Raw genomic sequence first — 19,542 nt, 5'->3', positions numbered from 1 at the left:
ATTGATTGCAGGGGAATTTAATTAAATTCGAAATTAACTGGGTGTGACTAGCACAGATACCACCCGCACACTTGCGTATGCGCGATTCTACCCTTTTATGTCTAAGAATATGTGTATCAAATTTGACTCCAATTGGTTCAGGCGTTTAGCCGGAAATGAGAGTACAGCGAGAGACAGACCGACAGATTGTTCGACATAATCGAGATTTTTTTAATTCGGATTCTGGTGCTTCAAAACGTGTTTCCGTCAAAACGGGGGGGGGTCACTTTTTTCCTCCCTTACTAACGTGGGGGTGCTAAAAAGTAAAACAGAAACACTAGTTGGATAGACACTTTATAGGGGCAAGTTTTTGAAAGAAAAAAAAATCTCCTTGTGTGACGGTTTTGATCGTCTACCCATCTATCTACCGGATTAAAAGTCTGGTTTCCGCCTTACGCTTTGTCATGGAGGAAACAGTCGTCTTCTGGATCAATACCAAGGTCTCACAAAAAAGGGAAAACTGCTACTGTAAAACTGCATCCCTGAAATAATCACCATTCCGGCGATGGCTGCTCTTGTTCTTTCATGGCCCACATTATTCTCTTTGCCGTAAAGCACACAAATAATCCGTTTATTCCACAGCCCCTGTAATTACATAACCAGATCAGATGCGGTTCCCAATATTTGACGCGTTTTCATGGAATTAGGAATCACGGCGGGAAAGTGTTTTAATGCTGTTATTTTACGATATCCTCTCACAGTTTCACGTGGAAAAACATTTTCTCTCTTCTGCAAAAATGTCCGCCGCAGCATCTGCATTCCTCCGACGTCTTTTGCCAGTGCTGGTCATGATGATATCCTTGCTACCTTGCGACGGTTTCTCAGGTCGGTCTTCCAGTTTCCCGTAACCCGCCTAACACCACGTCGGCGAGTCTCTCAGCAATCCAGTGAATTGTGCGCCAGCTTCCATTGCCTTACCTCGAATCGAATACGGTTAATGAAATGTTGCTACTCCGTGTCATTCGATAGGTCCGTCATAGTTCTTCAATCACTGTGAAACAAAGAGACATTTATATTCAGGAAAAAGGTAAAATTACATGGCCAGCAGTACGTTTTTCCTACAGACCCCTGGAAAAAGGTTCTGTGGCACTCTTCGATTTTAAAGTCTGAAATGAAAAAATTAAACAAAAAAGGTTTTCGCCTTAAGCGCAATTTATATGAATTGATCGGTCCTTCCCGAAAGGTCATAAAAGGGACTATTTATGTGTACAAAGAAAAATAAAGTTAAAGCATATATATTGTTATAAATAGGAAATCTAGCTTTGAGTAGTCTGCGCATGCGCACACCTGATGTTCAAGTGTGCGATATATTTGCCTTTACTAAAAGAATCTTTGGTTAAAATTTCAAAAAATATCTCTGTTATATAAAAAAGTGGACTTTGCGCATGGGCATATTTGATTTTTACAATATGCGATATGATTGTCTTTACTAGATGCATCTGGTTAAAATGGCAAAAAAATATCTTCGTAAATAGAAAAGTTGGCGCATATGTGATTTTTACACTATGTGCGATGTGTTTGCCTTTACAAAAAACGGCTGTGTCTCTATTTAAAAAAATATCTCCTTAAATGTTTGTTGGAAAATGCGCTAAAAATTGGCTTCAACTTCCACTATAAACGCAAGTATACCGATGGGGTCAACAAGGGATGCAACATCCTCCTGCCTAGAGGGTGCCTCTCCTCACATTCACGCGGGGTGCTGTAGGGTGGCAGATTTTACATACGTCGGTAGAAGAGCGGCATGAAGCGAAATACTGCCGTGCGATCCGCAGGCCAACGAATGGATTTTGGGAAATATTTTCCCAAGTTTAAAATTGGAATTTCGTTAATGTTTTAGTTTAAAGTCAGAAATGAAAGAAATTTCCCTTCCTAAATACCGATAAGAGCATTGTTCAAGATTCCTGCAACATCCTTCCGCCGCACGCCTGAAAGGTGCCCCTTTCTCATATTAACGGTGGATGATGAAGAGTGGCAGATCTTACGTCGGCGTAAGAGCGGTTTTAAGTGAAATACGACCCTGCATGAGAGTTATAGATGCGATACGCGCTTTAACGAATGGATTTTGGAAAATATTGAAAGTCGAAATTTCATGAAACTTTTGAGTTTAAAGTCACAAATGAAAAAAATTGCCATTCGTAAATACCGTTGGGGTCAATTGCTCTAGGGAGAGTTCATGCAACATTCTCCCACTTACTAACGGGTGGCAGATTTTACCATGAAGCGAAAAATGGCTTTGCATTACAGAAGGTGTCATACGCAGGCTATGGATTGGGGGAAATGTTTTTTGAGTTTGTAGTCAGATTTTCTTTAAATTTCTGAGAATGAAAAAAATTGCCCTTTCTAAATATAATTGCTCAAGGGAAAATTCATACAACATCGTCCCGCCTAGAGGGTGCCCCTCCTCACATTAACGCGGAATGCTGAAGGGTGGCAGATTTTACGTCGACATAAAAGCGAAAGAAAGCGAAATACGGCCCTGCATGAGACTAGATGTCGTACACAGGTTAAACGAATAGATTTTGGGAAATATTTTCGTAAAAGTGTAAAATCAAATTTCTTTAAATTTATGATGCTCTTCGTAAATACCGATGGGGACATGGTTCAAAGAGAGAATTCATGCAGCATCCTTTCGCCTAGAGGGCGCCCCCTTTTTACTTTAACGCGGATTGCATCGGTGGCAGATTTTACGTCGGGCTAAGAGCGGCATGAAGCGAAATACGGCGCTGTATGAAAGTATACAAATGGATTTTGGGAAACATTTTCAAAGTTTAAAACCACAATTTCTTTAAATTTAAAGTTCGAGATGAAAAAAATGGCCCTTGGTAATTACCGATGGGGGTCAATGGTTCAAGGGAGAATTCATACGACATCCTTCCGCTTAGAGTGTGTCCTCTTCTCATATTATCGCGGTAACTATACATGAAGAGTGATGGATTTTACGGTGGCCTATAACCGGCATAAAGCGAAATGCGGCCCTGCATGGGGGTATTTGTTGTTGAATAAAAAGCCGCGCGGCGATCTTACCTACGTGCATACGTGAATTCCTATATCGACATGGGGCAAAATCATATTAAGCCGAAAATTGTAGGTAATTATGATCATGGAGGCTGCGCTTACATTTTTGTTGCGTGGAAAACTAATTTACGCAGCGTAATCTGATTTTCGAAAAAGAAAGCCGCCGACGTATCGTGAAACATACATTTTGACATTAAGGTGGCAAATAAATTTATTTGATCGTAAAAGTGAACGGCCCCCAATAATTTTCCACCCCCTTTATTTTTTTAGAGGGAATAAACAATTTTACCGCAGGTGTCGAAAGGAAATTTTTTAGTAAGTAATGTCGCGCAAAAACGTCGTCGAAAGTTTACACGGCAATTGAGAACGCGCTAAAAATGACATTAATAAAAGTAGTAATAAAAAAATATGGTCGTTATCTATAAATGAATGAATAGAGGGCGGTTTCGCGCCCTTTTAAGCCGGTATAATAGCTTGTTTATTTTCCCACCGCTCAACGCCAATTTCCCGACAGGCCTGTCACCTATACGTCCGTGGTGCTTGCTTACATCCTTGCTCTTCTATGCAAAACGGCAAAACATTATAAAGTAGATCAATCTGTGATTTTTGGTAGTAATTGTTGACGTATTTTATTCTATTTTTATTATTATCGTAAATTGTTTCCAATTTTATTTCGGTTTACTTGACAGATTCTATCGCTATCTAGTGATCCCCAAAGTGAAAAGTGCGTTTTGTTGACTAACAAATACTTAAAAATGACCGTGAAAGAAAATAATTTATCGGTAACTGGCAGGCGGTCGCCATCTTTCTCGCAAGTTTTTCTCTTGTGATTCTTTAATTTAAGCCTAATTATGTTTTTAAGTTTATTTGTGTTTTAAAAAGTGGAAACGCCGATTTCTTCGAGGAAACCCGTACGGATTAACGTGCCCCAGGATTAGGTAAGTTTAATCGTAGTTTTCTGTCGGGATCCTCTCGACATTTCAGCTGTAAGCAGACGGCATTTCTATTACGAATTTTACTGCTATTGTGTAGCCATCGTGATTTGATTGATCATAAACGAGATCATTTATCTTAGTTTTGAAATTTTACGTGCCACCAATGGCGAATTTTCGAGTGGTTAATGTCTGTTTAGGTCATTCGCCGATTTACTTAATTGTTAAGTAAGTAGGCAGATTTTTAGGTTACTTAGAATCTCGATCTATTTCATACTGCAATTAAAAGTGGACAATGTAATTGCGATATCGAAAAGTAGGTTCTCGCTAATGGGACATTTACCGTCATTAAGTTCTAATAAAACCATGTGATTAAATCAATTCCACGTCGAGGTAGCTGTCAAAATTTTTGTGAATGCGATTTGGCGATTTCAAATTTGTCTAAGTTCAGGTAAAATGATGGTTTAAAATCGTTTCCAAGTGGGACATATTTAATTTTAGAATGCCAGGTGTGTGCATTTTATCGTTTGTAGCTTTTGTATAAACTGTACTTTGGTGTAAGTCAGGTTAAACTCAGGTACAGCCTCTACTACAAATTAAATTCCTTCGAATCGTTTCTCTCTATTGGTAAAACCGTCTAGAATGTTTTCCCGTGTACGAAGAATCTACTTATTGATTTGATGGCATCTTCCAGTTCAATTTTACATACACGTAATACGCTCTTTTAACATCAGACATTCGCACGGGCTTGAGAGAGGGGCATCTGACATCTTTTCGGTGAATAATAGGGTGTGGTGTTATTCATAATTTCATATGCGATGCCCATCAAAGATGACAAAATTAAAGATAACTTCTGTTTAAATCTTTGTCAATCATTATTAATATATCCAATAGGTGGTGCTTTAAAATAGGTGTTATCTGGACTAGAAGGGACTTATTTTTATACGGAGATTGTGTTGCCAACCAGTAAGATATGGATTTTATCAAAAGCGTAACAATAACACGGCGCGCATTTCTATTACTCACTTGGGCGATTGCAACAGAATGTTAACCAATTTTGGAATTGATTAACAACGGTTCTCGTTTTCGTAGTGGCAATCGTAACAATACCCGCACATGTCGAAAATGTGACCAAATTGCATACTTAAAAGTCACTACATAGGTAACTAAATCACCAGGTAAGCAAATCCTTTGATTTTGTGATCCACTGGAGCAGGTAGTCCAAAAGTCTTCGTAATTTCCGGTTATATCCTTCAGCTGTATCTTTCCAGGCTACCCTGTGAAGTTGCATACACTGCAAGGGTGCTGAATAATATCCTTAGGCTGTACCAGTTGCGAGAGGAGATAAAGTTTTGCACAACAAACAAATTTAGCGTGTAAATCAATCAGACATATTCGGAAACCCATGGAACACCCTTGCTCATACTCTGTTTTCCAGGGACATCAAGTAGACATCTGATATTTTGTTTGGAAATCCGCCGATATATCTATTCGGCTATTCTTACATGTAGGTGCACTTTAAACGACCCACAAATTTCCAAAGATTCACTAAACATTCTTATTCAATTTGTTTCGTTGCGTTTGTTGCCATTTCAGATTAAGTGGAAGATCTGAACTGCGCCTTATCTGAAATAAAGGCATTTCATTATTATTATTATCTCAAATTATAAAATCATTGATTCAAATCTTGTGAGGTACGTAACAAAACCTATTGTCTGTTCATGATCTCTCGTTACATGGCTAGTAAAAAAACTTCGTCACGAATTTCGTTGGGAAAACGGCAAAACGTATTGTGTTGATTCGGTGTTGATCGAGGTGGTGATAGTTGGGAGGAAGCTCTTAACTACTTTCTGTCATGATTGGAGAAAAGATATATTGTACAGGGTGAAAAACTTTTGCCTGTAGGAATATTGGGAAGCGGGTTTGATCTATCGCATACCTCATGATAACCTTGTAGTTAAAAAAATGGCTTAATTTGTTCCAAAGACACCTTGTTATTTTTTAAAATATGCATGGAGAAAACACAAGGGATAAAAGTTATTTATAGTACAATTTCGCATTAGATTGCTTTGTATCGCATTTTTGCAAATTTATTTGGAAAAAGGTAGCTCTTAATATCATGTTGGCCGGCTGGCGGCAAATGCGAGCCCATAGAAGAACGCTTGTAGAAAGACGAGGAGTGCACATGTACCTACCGAAGTCGTGTAATTAATAACTTTAAGGACGGGGCTACGTGATGTGGGGTCGGCGACATCTGGGCGCCATCCCTGAGCGTGTTATACTAACGTGGTGATTTTTCTACAGTTTTGGTCCGATTTTCAAATTGGTGTCGTCGAAAAGATCTTATAAATGCGCAACTCCTGCGTTTTGTTTCCGTTTCCTATTACGGATGAAATTAATCGCCTTTTGCAAGGCGCGAATCTTCGGGGAGTAGTCGACTGTGGGCACACAAAAGTTTCTTAGAGCTTCTTCTAGCCCCCCGACAAGATCTTATTGATGGTGGAATCAAAACTTTAAACATGAATTGCGGGTGAAGGGGACGTTGGAAGCGAGTATCGACAAAGGGAATGTCGTTGCCACCATGATCTTACTAATGGTGGAGTCAAAACTTCAAACGCGAATTGCGGGTTAGAACGGGATGGGTCCCCGAATGTCGCGGTATCAGCAGTCGATGTGTTAACTATACAGAGTGTAACAATTATATCAAACAATTTAACAAAACTACTACTACGTGAGTATTTCCAGAAACCCACTTGCATAGGTAGACGGACAAACTACAATTAAAGTCGATACGTTTATAGTCTGAGCGTGCATAAAGAGATTTTGACATGTTGTAGTTAAAAATATTTTGGCCAGCAACAAATTCATATAGATCAATTCTTGGGCACCAAGCAATCGAGTTTGGTTTTTTCTCAACAAAATTGATGCATGAATAACGATTTTGGAAAGTTTTCGTAAAAAATATGTTGGTCCAAAAATACACTTTTTGGTCATCGCGCAAATCGAGTAGTCTTTTTCCCAAGAAGATTGGTGCATAAATAAGGATTTAGACGGATTTTGGGCAATAAAGTGATTTATGCTAAAGTTACCTAATTTCTGATAGTTCCACATCTGGAACCCATAAGATTTCGTGTAGCGAAAACCCGAGGTAGATGCGAGGTCTTTTTCCCAAGAAAATCGGTACAGAAATAACGATTTTGACATTGTGTGGTCAAAAATATGTTGTTAACCAAAAATACACATGGGTCACTTCTTGGACATTGAAGAATAGAGTTTAGTCTTTTCTTCAACAAAATTGATGCATAAATAACGATTTTGGGCAACATGGTGATGAATACCAAAGTTAATTTTTGATAGTTGCACATCGAGAACGCATAAACTTTCACATAGCAACAATCTCAAGTCCAGGGACTTCCCTTTCATGGGTTGCGCTAAAAACGAGGCTAAAAATCCAGCTAAAAATATGGGTAAGCTGAATGCATTTTTTGTAAATAATCCCAATGTCTAACTTGTTTCACGTGGATCTCAAAATTTACGTGTCTTCTAATTTATTTCCCAAGAACAATCAGATAGAATGATGTAACTTGCGACTTTGCCTAGGTTTTTGGGTTTTTAGTGAGGTTTTTTGTGAACATATTTCTAAACTTCCTATTCTAAAATTGCGCTTTCTTAAATGGGGGTGCGAAAAAATTCGTACGTTTTTCCAATTTTTCCTCGGACCTGAAATAAAGTGGCCAGAATTGGTCGAGGAATGGTGGACACACTATTTATGTCAACGAAGCTGTTTAATTGTTTACACGACTGTTATTTGCATTTTGCCATCGAAATATTCGCTCGCCTCGTCAGAAAGCGACTGTCGGTCGTCAGTAGGGACTTTTGGAAAATCTGCCAAATCGGGTGATTTCATTCTTGTGTGTTAAAAAATATATAAGAAACGCAAAAAATGACGAAACATTTATTTGGCGTACTTACATAATGTTTGCAGCTTTGCACCATCTACATAGGTACCAGACATCGGGGCGCCAGCAGCCGCCATCGAGGCGCCATAAAAAATTAGTCACCAGCGAAAGCGGATGCGACGAGAAATGCGATATGCCGACTTCGCAGGAATTTGGCAATTCTCGAGAATTCCCGTGATTATGTTTTCTCTAATTTAGTTTGTTGTCAACTGTTATATTTAGATATATCACAGACTCGGAAAATTAGAGATGTTTTTGGAAGAGATGCCTGACCTTGTTTCTATTTGTGAAAAAGACAAATCTCCAGTTTTTCCCAGGTTTATCGAAAAGCGGTGTTCTTCACGCCATTTTTATGTTATACATACCCCAAGCACAGTAGCCATTACCGTTAAGACGACAAGGTTGACTATTGACAAGTGGCGACAGCCCTCCACTGTGAGGGTATCCTCTCACTAGTGTGCGTTTTAATCGAGGTTTTAACGTTTCTTTGTGAACGTTGATATGTACTGCTCTAAATAATCCACTTTCTAAGGAGTTTCGTTCTCTTGTCGAAATCATCTATATCTGCGAATGTTCCCATCACTAGACCTCCCTGGAAAGAAGCATTCTGATTAAGGAGTATCGAGGTTATCAAGACTGTTCCTTGTCTTTTAAGAAACTTAAGAAGAAAAGGCATCAAACTAGGACTATTCGATTTAGGTGTAGTCAGTATTTATTGCTTCCAGCGCCATAATTTTTGGAAAGGGACCATCGAACATAACACCAGAAGCCTCTGGGTTAGAGTATGCTCTTTAAAAAGCCTTGAAGCCGACTTCTCTAAACGTCTTGCTTAACTCTACTCTAAAAGAAGAATTTGGTGGTTTTGAGGGGGAACGTAGCACCGGGGGTTCTAATCCCAGTTCTGGAGCGTATAGTTTTGTATGGTTGTCCGCCCATTCGTCTGTGTTCGCTATAACTCTTGGTTGAGATCTCCAGATACTTTTTATAACTTTTAATTTTTGTCTGTCCGTGTGCGCTAAAACTGTTTTAGTGGCCGATCGTGTTGAAATTTGGTGTACGGGTACTTTGGATATTAAGGTAGGCCGCTATTGAGGAAGCGGGAACAGGAAAAACTGTTCTCGGTTAAAATCGTTATTCGTGCACCAAGATCGTTGGGAAAAAAACTAAGAGCATTATCTCCCAAGACATGAATTTGATATGGATCGAAGTTGTAAGGTTAAAATAAATGGTCGTTAAAAATTGTGATAGTATTGAGGATCTTTCCGTTATATTCAGTTTATTTATCGGGAAAAGTTACACGTATTGTAACGTAAATTTAATCACCGGATTTATTTATTTACCACTAGTAGTTCCGGCGATCTTCGTACCACCTTTGGGAAATCCCGTTGTTTCCCGTACCCCGTTCTTGTTTTTCGCCGTTCCGTGGGAATTCGGGTAGTTCTTTCGGAGTACACCTTCACGCCTTCGAAGAAACCTACGTTCTAAATGTTAGTCCCTTTCCCACTGTAAAACATAAAATCCTGTTTTTTTTGTTCCCGTTTCCGTGAGATTTCCGAAAGTATTGGTTACTAACTTTTGCGGCTATACACGTCCAACCATTCTTCATAGTTTCATCGCAATCGGATGAACGGTTTAGATACGCATAAGAGACAAACAGACAGACAATTATTCATTTTTATTAATGTACTTAATAGCAGACCCGACGAATTGCAATGTCCACATTTTAAAATATCTGAATGTATTGTGCGTTAACTTATGCCTAAGTGCTTAATTTTGCTGTATATTGGTACCGGCACGTGAGAAGACCACAGCGGGCTATGCGCAGATGACTGATTTAGAGTCTTTTTAGAGGATCTGGCTCCGTGGCGCACTAATAGATGCAATTAATAAAGTATATATAGTGGGGATGCGTGATCTTTCGCCTTCTTACGTGCCGGGTACACTAGTTACTTGTATAAACACTGCACATTTTAAATCCTTTGAGGACATCTTGAAACTTTGTTGCAAAATTGCAATTTAATTCTTTTGAAGTATTGCGTATTTTTAATCGGCAAGCGTTTATTGGTCTTTATTACACAATACACGATTTACTGTTGATTGAAATCGCGAATGAATAACCCTCGGTATAACCTATCACTTTTTAATTTGATAGTTTAAATGTGACGGTTGGTAAGATTGAAAACAGTTGATTTGACGGTTGCTGTCATTAGTTCTCTTATTTACTTTCAGAATAATTTTCTTTATTTTTTGTGTGTTGTTTTTCGATATTTTATTAGTTATTCTCCGATTCGGGTCGGAGATGAATTCACGAATCCTACAAATCAAACATCATAAAGATCGGTCCAGTCGCTCTCTAGTTATAAGTTGTGTAACATACACGACTTTGTTTCATATAGTATTAAGATTAATTAACAATAAATGTATGACTTCGTTTCTCGCTTCGTTTATAACACTTTTGAAATTAATTGATTTATAACGGTAAAAATATTATTTACCACTCGCATATACACAATTTATACCAGCGCGAAACAATTTATTATTTCGGCATTGAAATTGGAACTGTTCGAAACGCAATTCGATTTGCTTATATAGTTCTCGAATGTTGTCGAACATTGTAGAATAAAACACGTCATATTTCCCAGAAAGATGGCCTCACATATCATATGTCTTCTTTCTTTATCGCCAATTAGGTACTAATCCTTCATGGCGCCCCGAATCCCGATGTCTATCGGGATTTCTCGAATATTCGCTACAGTGTGATTTGGATGCAAGAAATAAAATTGAGGTTACGCTGTGCTGCGAGTCGAATTCCTTTATCCTGCAGCAGATAATGGAAACTGATAGGTAGTTGAGGTGCAATTTTTTTTTGTACACAGATAGATGCGAAGGCCGTTCTAATTTAGTGAATTGCACATTCTCTTCTCGATTTATATTATTTTTTGTCGATTTTTATTATTGTGATCTTTTTGCCCACGCCTACCTTCGCTGTGGTCGCGCACGTGGAGTGTTTAAACATATTTCTCAAACGTTATCATTGGGAACTGAAATAATGTACAGCAAACATAAACAAGTTAAAAAGTCATTACTTATACTTATGCAAACATAAATAGCGAGAGCGTATTTTTCCTATAATATTAATGCTAGGGTCGGGAAAAATACCACATTGCAAATGCAAATTTTGAAATTGGTGTTAGAGTTAGTTTTATTCCAAGTATCTATGTATCAAATGCTTTCGTAGATAAGAACGTTGACATTGCGTATACACAAAACAATATTTTGAAAACGTTGAAAACATATAGTTTCATTTAAACATCTTCATAAATAAAGAAGTTAGCTTTGCACATTCGCAAAACTAAAATACTATAAGTACACACGGGATCCTTTCACTAAGCCCTTTCAAATGAGACCCATATCGGCCGTATCATCCATCACTCAAATCGGTTCAGTCGTGTAGAGGTTAGTATCTGTGACGACGGACGGACGGACTGACTGACGAAAAAGTGCAGCTATTAGCGATTTTTCACTTTGAGGAAAATACGCTAAAAATCACAAAAAAAACCTCTAATGCGTTTTACGAACAAAGCTCCATCGAAAAAATTTTTAATTTTTGCAGTAGCGCGCATGCGCATATCCAATATTAAATTAAATAAAATGTGTTTGCGCAGCCGGCAGCCACTAAAATTTTGCGACTTATTTCCTCCACTTTACGGCTTGGAAGTTCAAACATATGCAGTTTGTCATACTTATAATAACAGGTACAAAAATCACTATCATCCAACAAAACTAAGATTGTTCTGGTTAAAAATGGCAGCCCGTTAATCTTCTGGTTTTTGCTACCCTATTCGGCTTATCCATGAATCCACTCCAGAAAGTGCCATTACCGAATCACGGGATAGGGTGTCGAATTTCAAAACGGAATCAAAAGCTTTGTTTGAATTTTCACCAGTTTTAGGTATGCAAAATAGATTCAAGATAAGAATTGAAGGCCGCTAATCCCCTATTATTATATCAAATGGCTGAACCTGAACGACGCATAATTTAAAAAAGTCGCATTTCAAATTGCTACTCGAAAATTTCATAGTATGTTGTTTGGCATAAAATTACACAAACAGTAAAATTAAACGTGTGATAACAATAAAATGAAATAATTGGTTAAACATTTCCATTACAGGTTCGGATGGGGCGCCACAGAACTTGGAGGGATGACAGATAACCGGTGTTTCTCTGGAGGGGGTAAGTAAATTTGATTTATTATCCTGCAAACTGGCCAAATTTTGCCCTTTAAAGTTTAAACCACTAACATTATTTGATTGTATTTTGTTGTCGGTGGAAGGGAGATTAAATAATGTTGATATTATGTGTCATTCAGTTGACCCCTGAAATGACGTTTGAAGAAATCTAGATGGCGTCAGCTGGTCTGTTTTGAGTGTTCCTCAGTTTTGACGGGCAACTAAAAATTTCCACTAAATCACACGGTGAGGCATAAAAAATGCTAATAAAGTTTCGACACGTCCTTCGCTTCTGCAATATCGCCATATTTGTCCGGATTTAAATAATAATAGTCACTCGACGGCGAAATCTAGCGGCGCACTTTTAAACATTATTTACTTTTCACGGCTCACCGAGATTTATATCTCGGCAGATTTAAAAATAAAAGTCGCGAGTTGGAAGTATGACTAATTCGCGTTTTTCTAATTGGCGACAATTAATCAATTAATGTCGCGGGCTCTCGTTAGTATGTAAATATTTAAACGTGTTCAGATCGTCGATTGAGAGAGCTCGCCGCAAACGTATCCGAGGAATTCCGCCATTATTGGTGGGAAACGGACGCAACAAGTGTTTGCGATCGATGCTCTTTGGTAGTAGTAGTCGAGCTCGAGTCAAGCCCTCCACTTCCATTCCACTCTGTTAGTAACCTGTTCGTTGACGAGCTTCTTGTTTTGCGCTCGTGCTCCGCTTATGGCGTTTTTACACATCAGACCCCACGATACCACTTGTAAATGTAGTGGTTGGTCTTCGGTCAATGGTCATACTAAACGACTCGGTCATGGTCTTTTAATTTCTTCTTTATCTTTTCGCATTTTTACGTTCGATGTCCCATTACGTCGACTGAATTTTTTTCGGTAATTAGCCGGTATAAATGAGCGAATACAATTTGTGTTATGTATGTTCCTAATTTGCATTTAAAAGTGCTTGCATATGTAATTATATCTCAAGGTTGAATAAATGACGCTAAGATTTACGTTTTTATAACTGCAGTAGGAGTAAAATGTCGGCTTTAATTCTATTTTTTCTTTCGCTACCTACTAGATGTCGCGATTGTAAATCCATGCGCCCCAAATTTACCCGTATAATTACGCCGCTGACGTAAACTTTTTAAAACTACGCTGCTGAACAGTCAGTGCCGTATGGAGCGTATGGATGTGAATCATACTTCGGAGGACGGAGACTGCTATTCGTGGAACTGTGTCATTGTCCGACCACCATTTTTATTAGAAATGGGTTCATCTATCCATAATATCTTGGAAATATCTTAATTAATTAGTATTTAGTTGACGCGCGCCATTTTTTTTTATTATTAAAAGGAACATGTTGTTTTCACAGGTAACTATAATTTTTTCTCAACGGCCATGTACAGAAATACAATGGAACGTTGTCGGTTTTTTGGATGTGCTCGTTGCGATTTTGGAAGCATCTCGCTTCCGAACAAATTCCACAATATTTTGAAATTCTAAACTGTTTATACAGATTTCCTGTCCCGTCATGAATCAGATCCTTGTCCCCAATCCTTCCACCCAAAATAAAATGTGAAGGGGCGGCAAATCGACCTATACACTTCTTCACCTACCACCACAGTGCAAGTTTTCAAGTTTCACTTATGTGTGTCGGGGGGTTCTTCCCTGGAAATGTTACAAAATTAAGTTGCAGGTGAAAGAATTTCTCTTCTTAAAAAAAAAAATTATCAAAGTCCTCGTTTGAGATCGAAGGGACTTCAGCGCATTTTTGTGTGGCAGATCAGTATTCTATTAGCCACTTTCGATTCAACCATCAAAAACAGATCTTGTCGAAGGCTACTACATTCACTAACCGCTTCCCACTTTCCTCGTGCACCCGCAATTCGCTTTTAAAGATTTTACTCCACCATCAGTAAGATCGTGTCGGGGGCCACGTTCCCTTTGACGGTACCCACTTCCAACGTTCCGTTCACCCGCAATTCGCGTTGAAAGATTTGACTCCACCATCAGGAAGATCGTGTCGGGGGCTACCACATTTCCTTTGACGGTACCCCCTTCCGACGTCCCGTTCACCCGCAATTCGCTTTTTGAAGATTTGACTCCACCATCAGTGAGATCGTGTCGCTGGCTACCACATTCCCTTTTACGGTACCCACTTCCGACGTCCCGTTCACCCGCAATTCGCGTTTGAAGATTTGACTCCACCATCAGGAAGATCGTTTTGGGGGCTACCACATTCCCGTTGACGGTACCCCCTTCCGACGTCCCGTTCACTCGCAATTCGCGTTTGAAGATTTGACTCCACCATCAGTGAGATCGTGTCGCGGGCTACCACATTCTCTTTTACGGTAGGTACCCACTTCCGTCGTCCCGTTCACTCGCAATTCACTTCTATTGGCGACACAAGAAAGAGAGACAGCGATTCGAGATTCACGAAACGTTAAACCGCGTGAGTTCGCAACGGAAGGTAAAAGGCGCCTGACTACTTCTCAAAGACGCGCGCGCCGCCTCGCAAAAGGTCGTTAATTTCGCCCCTATGACAAAAAACAAAATTCCGCCACGCAGGAGTTGTGCGCGTTTACAACATCTTTCCGACGACACCAATTTCAAAAGAATCGGACCAAAACTGTAGTAGAAGATAGGAAAAAACTGAAAAACCTTCACGTTAGTTTACTACGCTCGAGGATGACGCCCAGATGTCGCCAACCCCACATCATGTAGCCATGTCCCTAAGGTTGACAAATTTCACGGCCCTGTAGATACACGTACACCCGTTGCCTTTCTACAAGAGTTCTTCTACGCGCCCACATTTGCTGCCTGCCAGCCAGCCAGCCAGCCAGCCAGCCAAAGTGAGATTAAAAGCTACTTTTTACAAAAAAAATTTTTTGCAAAAATGCGCTAAAAATTTCAATCTCTTGAGGGGGCAGCGGCTCGCCCCTTGCTGTAAATAAAATAAATAATATAATATAAATAGTACAGATAACGGAGAAATTTAAATGTGGTACATGAAAATTTAGGAAATTTACGCTCTTTTCAATATATAGGGTGGTCTGTATGAAAAAATGTAGTTCAGGGTCGAATAAAAATCGAACGCCCTGTATAAAAACTATATCGGGATGGATTCCTGCGGTCAGTATATTCTCTAAATATAAGTAGGTAATTAACTGCACCAGGACATGAGACATTGCTGATAGTAATGTTCCCAAAAGGATTATTTGCATTAGGAAAGCGTTCTCATATCTTCTTATCCCAGCACCTCTTTTAAAATTTTTTTATTTTAGCAGAGGAGAAAATACCCATACTGTTTGGATTAGGAAAGTAGAATTGATTTTCACTTACCTTCTTTTATCTCGTTTTCTGCTGATGTCAACCACATACTCTCCTAATATGTAGTATTTATTTTCCCAAAAGAAATTATTTGTATTTAATTGTTTGATCATATTATACATTCTTGATTTCAAGACCTTTATATATTTATTTGTATTAGGAGAGAAGAAATGATTTTGAGATACCTGCTTTTATCTCCCACCCCTTATACCAGCACCGTTTCTAAGAATAATTATGGGAGAGGAGAAATTACTTCTCAAATATCTTTTGTTGCACATTTTTTAAAAATTGAAACCATAACCTAAATTCCAAGGAAATACGTTTTTCTGAAAAATGAGTCGTTTTCCTTATTATGTCTTCTATCGTTCGCGTATCTTTCGAAAGTGATTTTCATAACTACCCGAAAATCTTTCTCTGGCTTACAATAAACATGAAAACTACCAAAGTAAGCGTTTTTAGCTTCCTAGCATGTGCTAGGTAGCTATTGCGATAGCCGTTTTTTGAACATTTCAAAATTTCATCAAATGTCGACGTTTTAGACCATTTTAAGCAACTTTTAAAGAATAAAATTTTTTTCCGTCTGTATGTACGTACGTACGTACGTTTACGTACGTGTTGGCAATTTTCTGAGAAAACGGCTCGACGGATTTTGTTGAAATTTTGTATATATGTTTTAGGCATACCGAACAGAAAAATAACTGGCCGGATTTTTGAAAAAAAATTTTGGAGCGCCGTAACGGCATCGAACTTTTTTTTTCAAATAACAACCTAAAATTTTTATTCTATTATTTGGAAGACCTTATTTTTCTGTGTACAACCTACAAAAAATTGGGCCGGGTTATATTATCAAAAAACGGAGAAAAAAATTGTCAAAGTCAAAAAATTGTGTTGCATATGTGCAAAACGCAACGATCTTGTTTCTGAAGCAATTTAAACGAAATTTCTATGGTAAGTCCCTTTAATAAAAGCAAACAAATTCATGCGCAAAAATCGTGTTGCGCATGCGCAGAAATGCAATTTTCTTATTTATGGAACAATTAAAACGAAATTTGGATGGTAGGTCCTCCTAATAAAAGAAAACAAAATGCATGCGCAAAAAATCGAGTTGCGCATGTGCAACATCCAACTTTCTTATTTATGGAGCAATTTTAACGAAAATTGGATGGTAGGTCCCTCTAATAAAAGCAAAAAAGTTGAAAAATTCATAGATAGAAGAATGGACTTTGTGTCGTTAGTTAAGTTTGTGGATACATGTTGCTGTAGCCCCACGTGGGGTGCCAGATAAATAATGCTGTGTGCACTACACCACCCACCAAACACCTGCCCAACAAGTTCAAATCAAATTTGAAACTTACAACTTTGCTGATAATTTGAAAGACTCGGTTGTGTTAATCGACTTACGTAAATTCCGAGGTAAATTCCAAAGAATTAATTAGTAAAAATGTTGATTAACGCCGTAAATAAATTTTGGACAGGAAAATAAAAATCTGAAAATGAGACTCGTATCTGGGTCGTACCATGGATTCAAATAAACACACAATTAATTGATTAACAATGACAATAAAAAAAATTCCGAAACACATTCGCAGAAAATCATCAAGGAAAGTCTAAAATAAAGAGGGACGCAATCTCGTTCTTACATTTACTCTACACGCAGGTGTTAGCTCAATTATTAAGTAAAAGCTTTTTTTTTAATAATCCACAATCTGGTCAAAACAACGGTTGCGATAATCAGGAGTGTAGCACAAAATTACTTTTTGACAACTTCAAGAAACTGTATTTCTTTTCTATTATACTGAACTCAATCACTCGACAGCCACCTTAGGTTAACAAGCCCCATCTCTTCTTTTTCCTGTTTAAAAGAACACCATTTCCAGATTTCCACTAAACCACCATACTCCTACTTCCGCCGATTGTAACTGCAACATAATGTAACGTGATTTATAAATTCGGGTTCGATTTATATCAATATTTATTAAACAAAACTAAAACACTATAAAAACTGTACAATTTGTATCGACTATTTATATCACACACTTCGCAATTTATATGTCCGCGCTCTTATGTTTCATCCGTACTCGATCTCGTTCGGTAGTAGACTGCCGCGATGTTCGGTCCGCAACCATTTATACACGCAAGCAATGTAAGTCCAGAACATTCGCGTAATTACCAGATACGTTGCAAACATTCCCACTGTCGCGCGCCTAGAAAATTCCAGAGCGCCAAAGGCGACGTCATGTCTGGAGCGTTTCCGTTACAATAAGAAAATTACGCGCAAAAGAACCTGCACTCATTGTTATCAGCGCCAAACACACGTTCGTCTTTAAATCAATTATCTTTCTCGATAACAACGTCCTTATCGCATCCGAGAAGATAGCACTTAAATGATTTCGAACAGAAGTTTTAAACAACACAATTTATAATGGAAAAATAGACACTAAACTAACAAATTCCAAGGAAATTAACCAACTCTGTGCTTATTCGTAATTAAGTCCTCCAGGTTTAAATTACAAAATTCGCATATACAGGGCAACCCATTATTATCTTCGAGATTAAGTATTTCAATCTAAATAATAAATTGGAGTTCACAAACGAAACATCTTGGACCTTCCCCCCAGCCGTCAAATTTGTCGATGGAAGCACGTCATATCTCACTTCGGCCCTCTGATCGAAATCTTCGGCAAACCATTGCTGACCGTCGATCTATGCATCTCATTGTCGTTTCTGCTAACAGAAATAATTAAAATAATGTGATAAAAAAAAGAAAACAAGTTGTAAATCAGCATATGCATGATGAAGGCGCATTTTCGGTAATAGCGATCAGTATTTTATTAGCGAAGGTTAAAATTATCTATCTCATGAGTAACCTAACTCAAAATAGACTAGAGCCTGCACATCTGCACTATAGCAGAAAGCTTTTAGTGAAAATTTGAAATCTCTAGCTATTGTAATTGCTGAGATCTCAGTCGGACAGCCAGCCAGCCAGCCATAACGAATATAATAGCGTATTTTTTTTTCAAAAATGCGCTAAAAATTCGTACAACTAGCAACTGTTTCTGCAGAGGGCTCTTAAGACAAGTGCAAAACTCAAAAGAGCGATCTCATTGTCGGCCAACTACGTGGGACGTAGATCTGATGATCATGCCGTCAATAAATTGAACATGAAGTGGCAAGATTTGCAAGTAATACTATCTACCAATTAATTCAAACTGTAATATGCGAAACGCCCGAAATAATTAATATTATAAATTAGAAACTATTCGATTAAACTGGTTACACAATAATGGTAGGTGTGCTTATAATATTCGGTTTCGTATGGAGTTCGCCAAGCGTAGAAAGTACATTCTAAAAATAGTACTAACGTTCTAAAAAATGTACGTTTTAATACACGCTATTTGCAGTTTAAGAACCGCGATCTTTATTCCTCCGCGAGCGTATTTTTGTATACGGAATAAGGAGGGGATGATACTCGACGATTGCATACGCAATTAAATTTAGCGTCAGTTTGTAAAAAATAGCCTAGCAATTTAACATATTTACGTGTCGAGCCAAAGACAAGCGAACCTAAATTGTTATCTAAAAATAGGCGGGAGTATTCGTATTTATAGTTCAGTGCCTCATTTCAGACAAGTAGGCACTTATCCTGCAAGGGGTAGATTAGCCGGGATGTGTGAATTGGCATTTGTGGTTTGCGACGTTGTCATGTCACCGCTTCAATCAATGCTCATTGGACTTATTTAGTCGTCACACTCATGACCGAAGCTACGTTATTTGTTTTTGACGAGCGGCACATTCAACCTTATCATAATACTTTACTTACCAGTTCTATTTTCTTTATATTGATTGTAGAAAGTTAATTGTAGAGTGTACACATCTTTTGCCTATTACACGTAAGCTATTTCTTTTGTTTTATCGTTGCTATCCTCCATATTTAATTACATATTATAAAAGCGGTATTATACGTACTTCATTTAATTAACCGCGATAATAAACGACGTTAAATTGGTAGCCATTATCGTCTACTTACGTTTCATC

At 38.2% G+C, this 19,542-nt stretch overlaps 1 protein-coding gene across 3 annotated transcripts in view; it reads left to right on the top strand.

Moving 5' to 3' along the window:
• Positions 1 to 3,579: 3,579 nt before the first annotated feature.
• Positions 3,580 to 19,542, top strand: part of LOC116176426 (serine/threonine-protein kinase tousled-like 2) — a 100,511-nt gene continuing 84,548 nt past the window's right edge. The window contains exons 1-2 of one of the 3 annotated variants that reach the window (XM_031494982.1): positions 3,580 to 3,992; positions 12,117 to 12,178. In XM_031494982.1, the coding sequence (XP_031350842.1) occupies positions 12,148 to 12,178 (31 nt within the window). In that variant the 5' untranslated portion in view covers positions 3,580 to 3,992; positions 12,117 to 12,147. The remainder of the gene's footprint in view (positions 3,993 to 12,116; positions 12,179 to 19,542) is intronic. The other 2 variants (XM_031494989.1, XM_031494986.1) reach the window with 2 other exon arrangements.

Source organism: Photinus pyralis, unplaced genomic scaffold (assembly GCF_008802855.1).
Source record: "Photinus pyralis isolate 1611_PpyrPB1 unplaced genomic scaffold, Ppyr1.3 Ppyr1.4_LG7, whole genome shotgun sequence".
In the NCBI taxonomy this organism is placed as follows: Eukaryota; Metazoa; Arthropoda; class Insecta; order Coleoptera; family Lampyridae; genus Photinus; species Photinus pyralis.
Note: the sequence above shows the minus strand (reverse complement) of the source record. Positions and strands in the feature narration are given on the sequence as shown.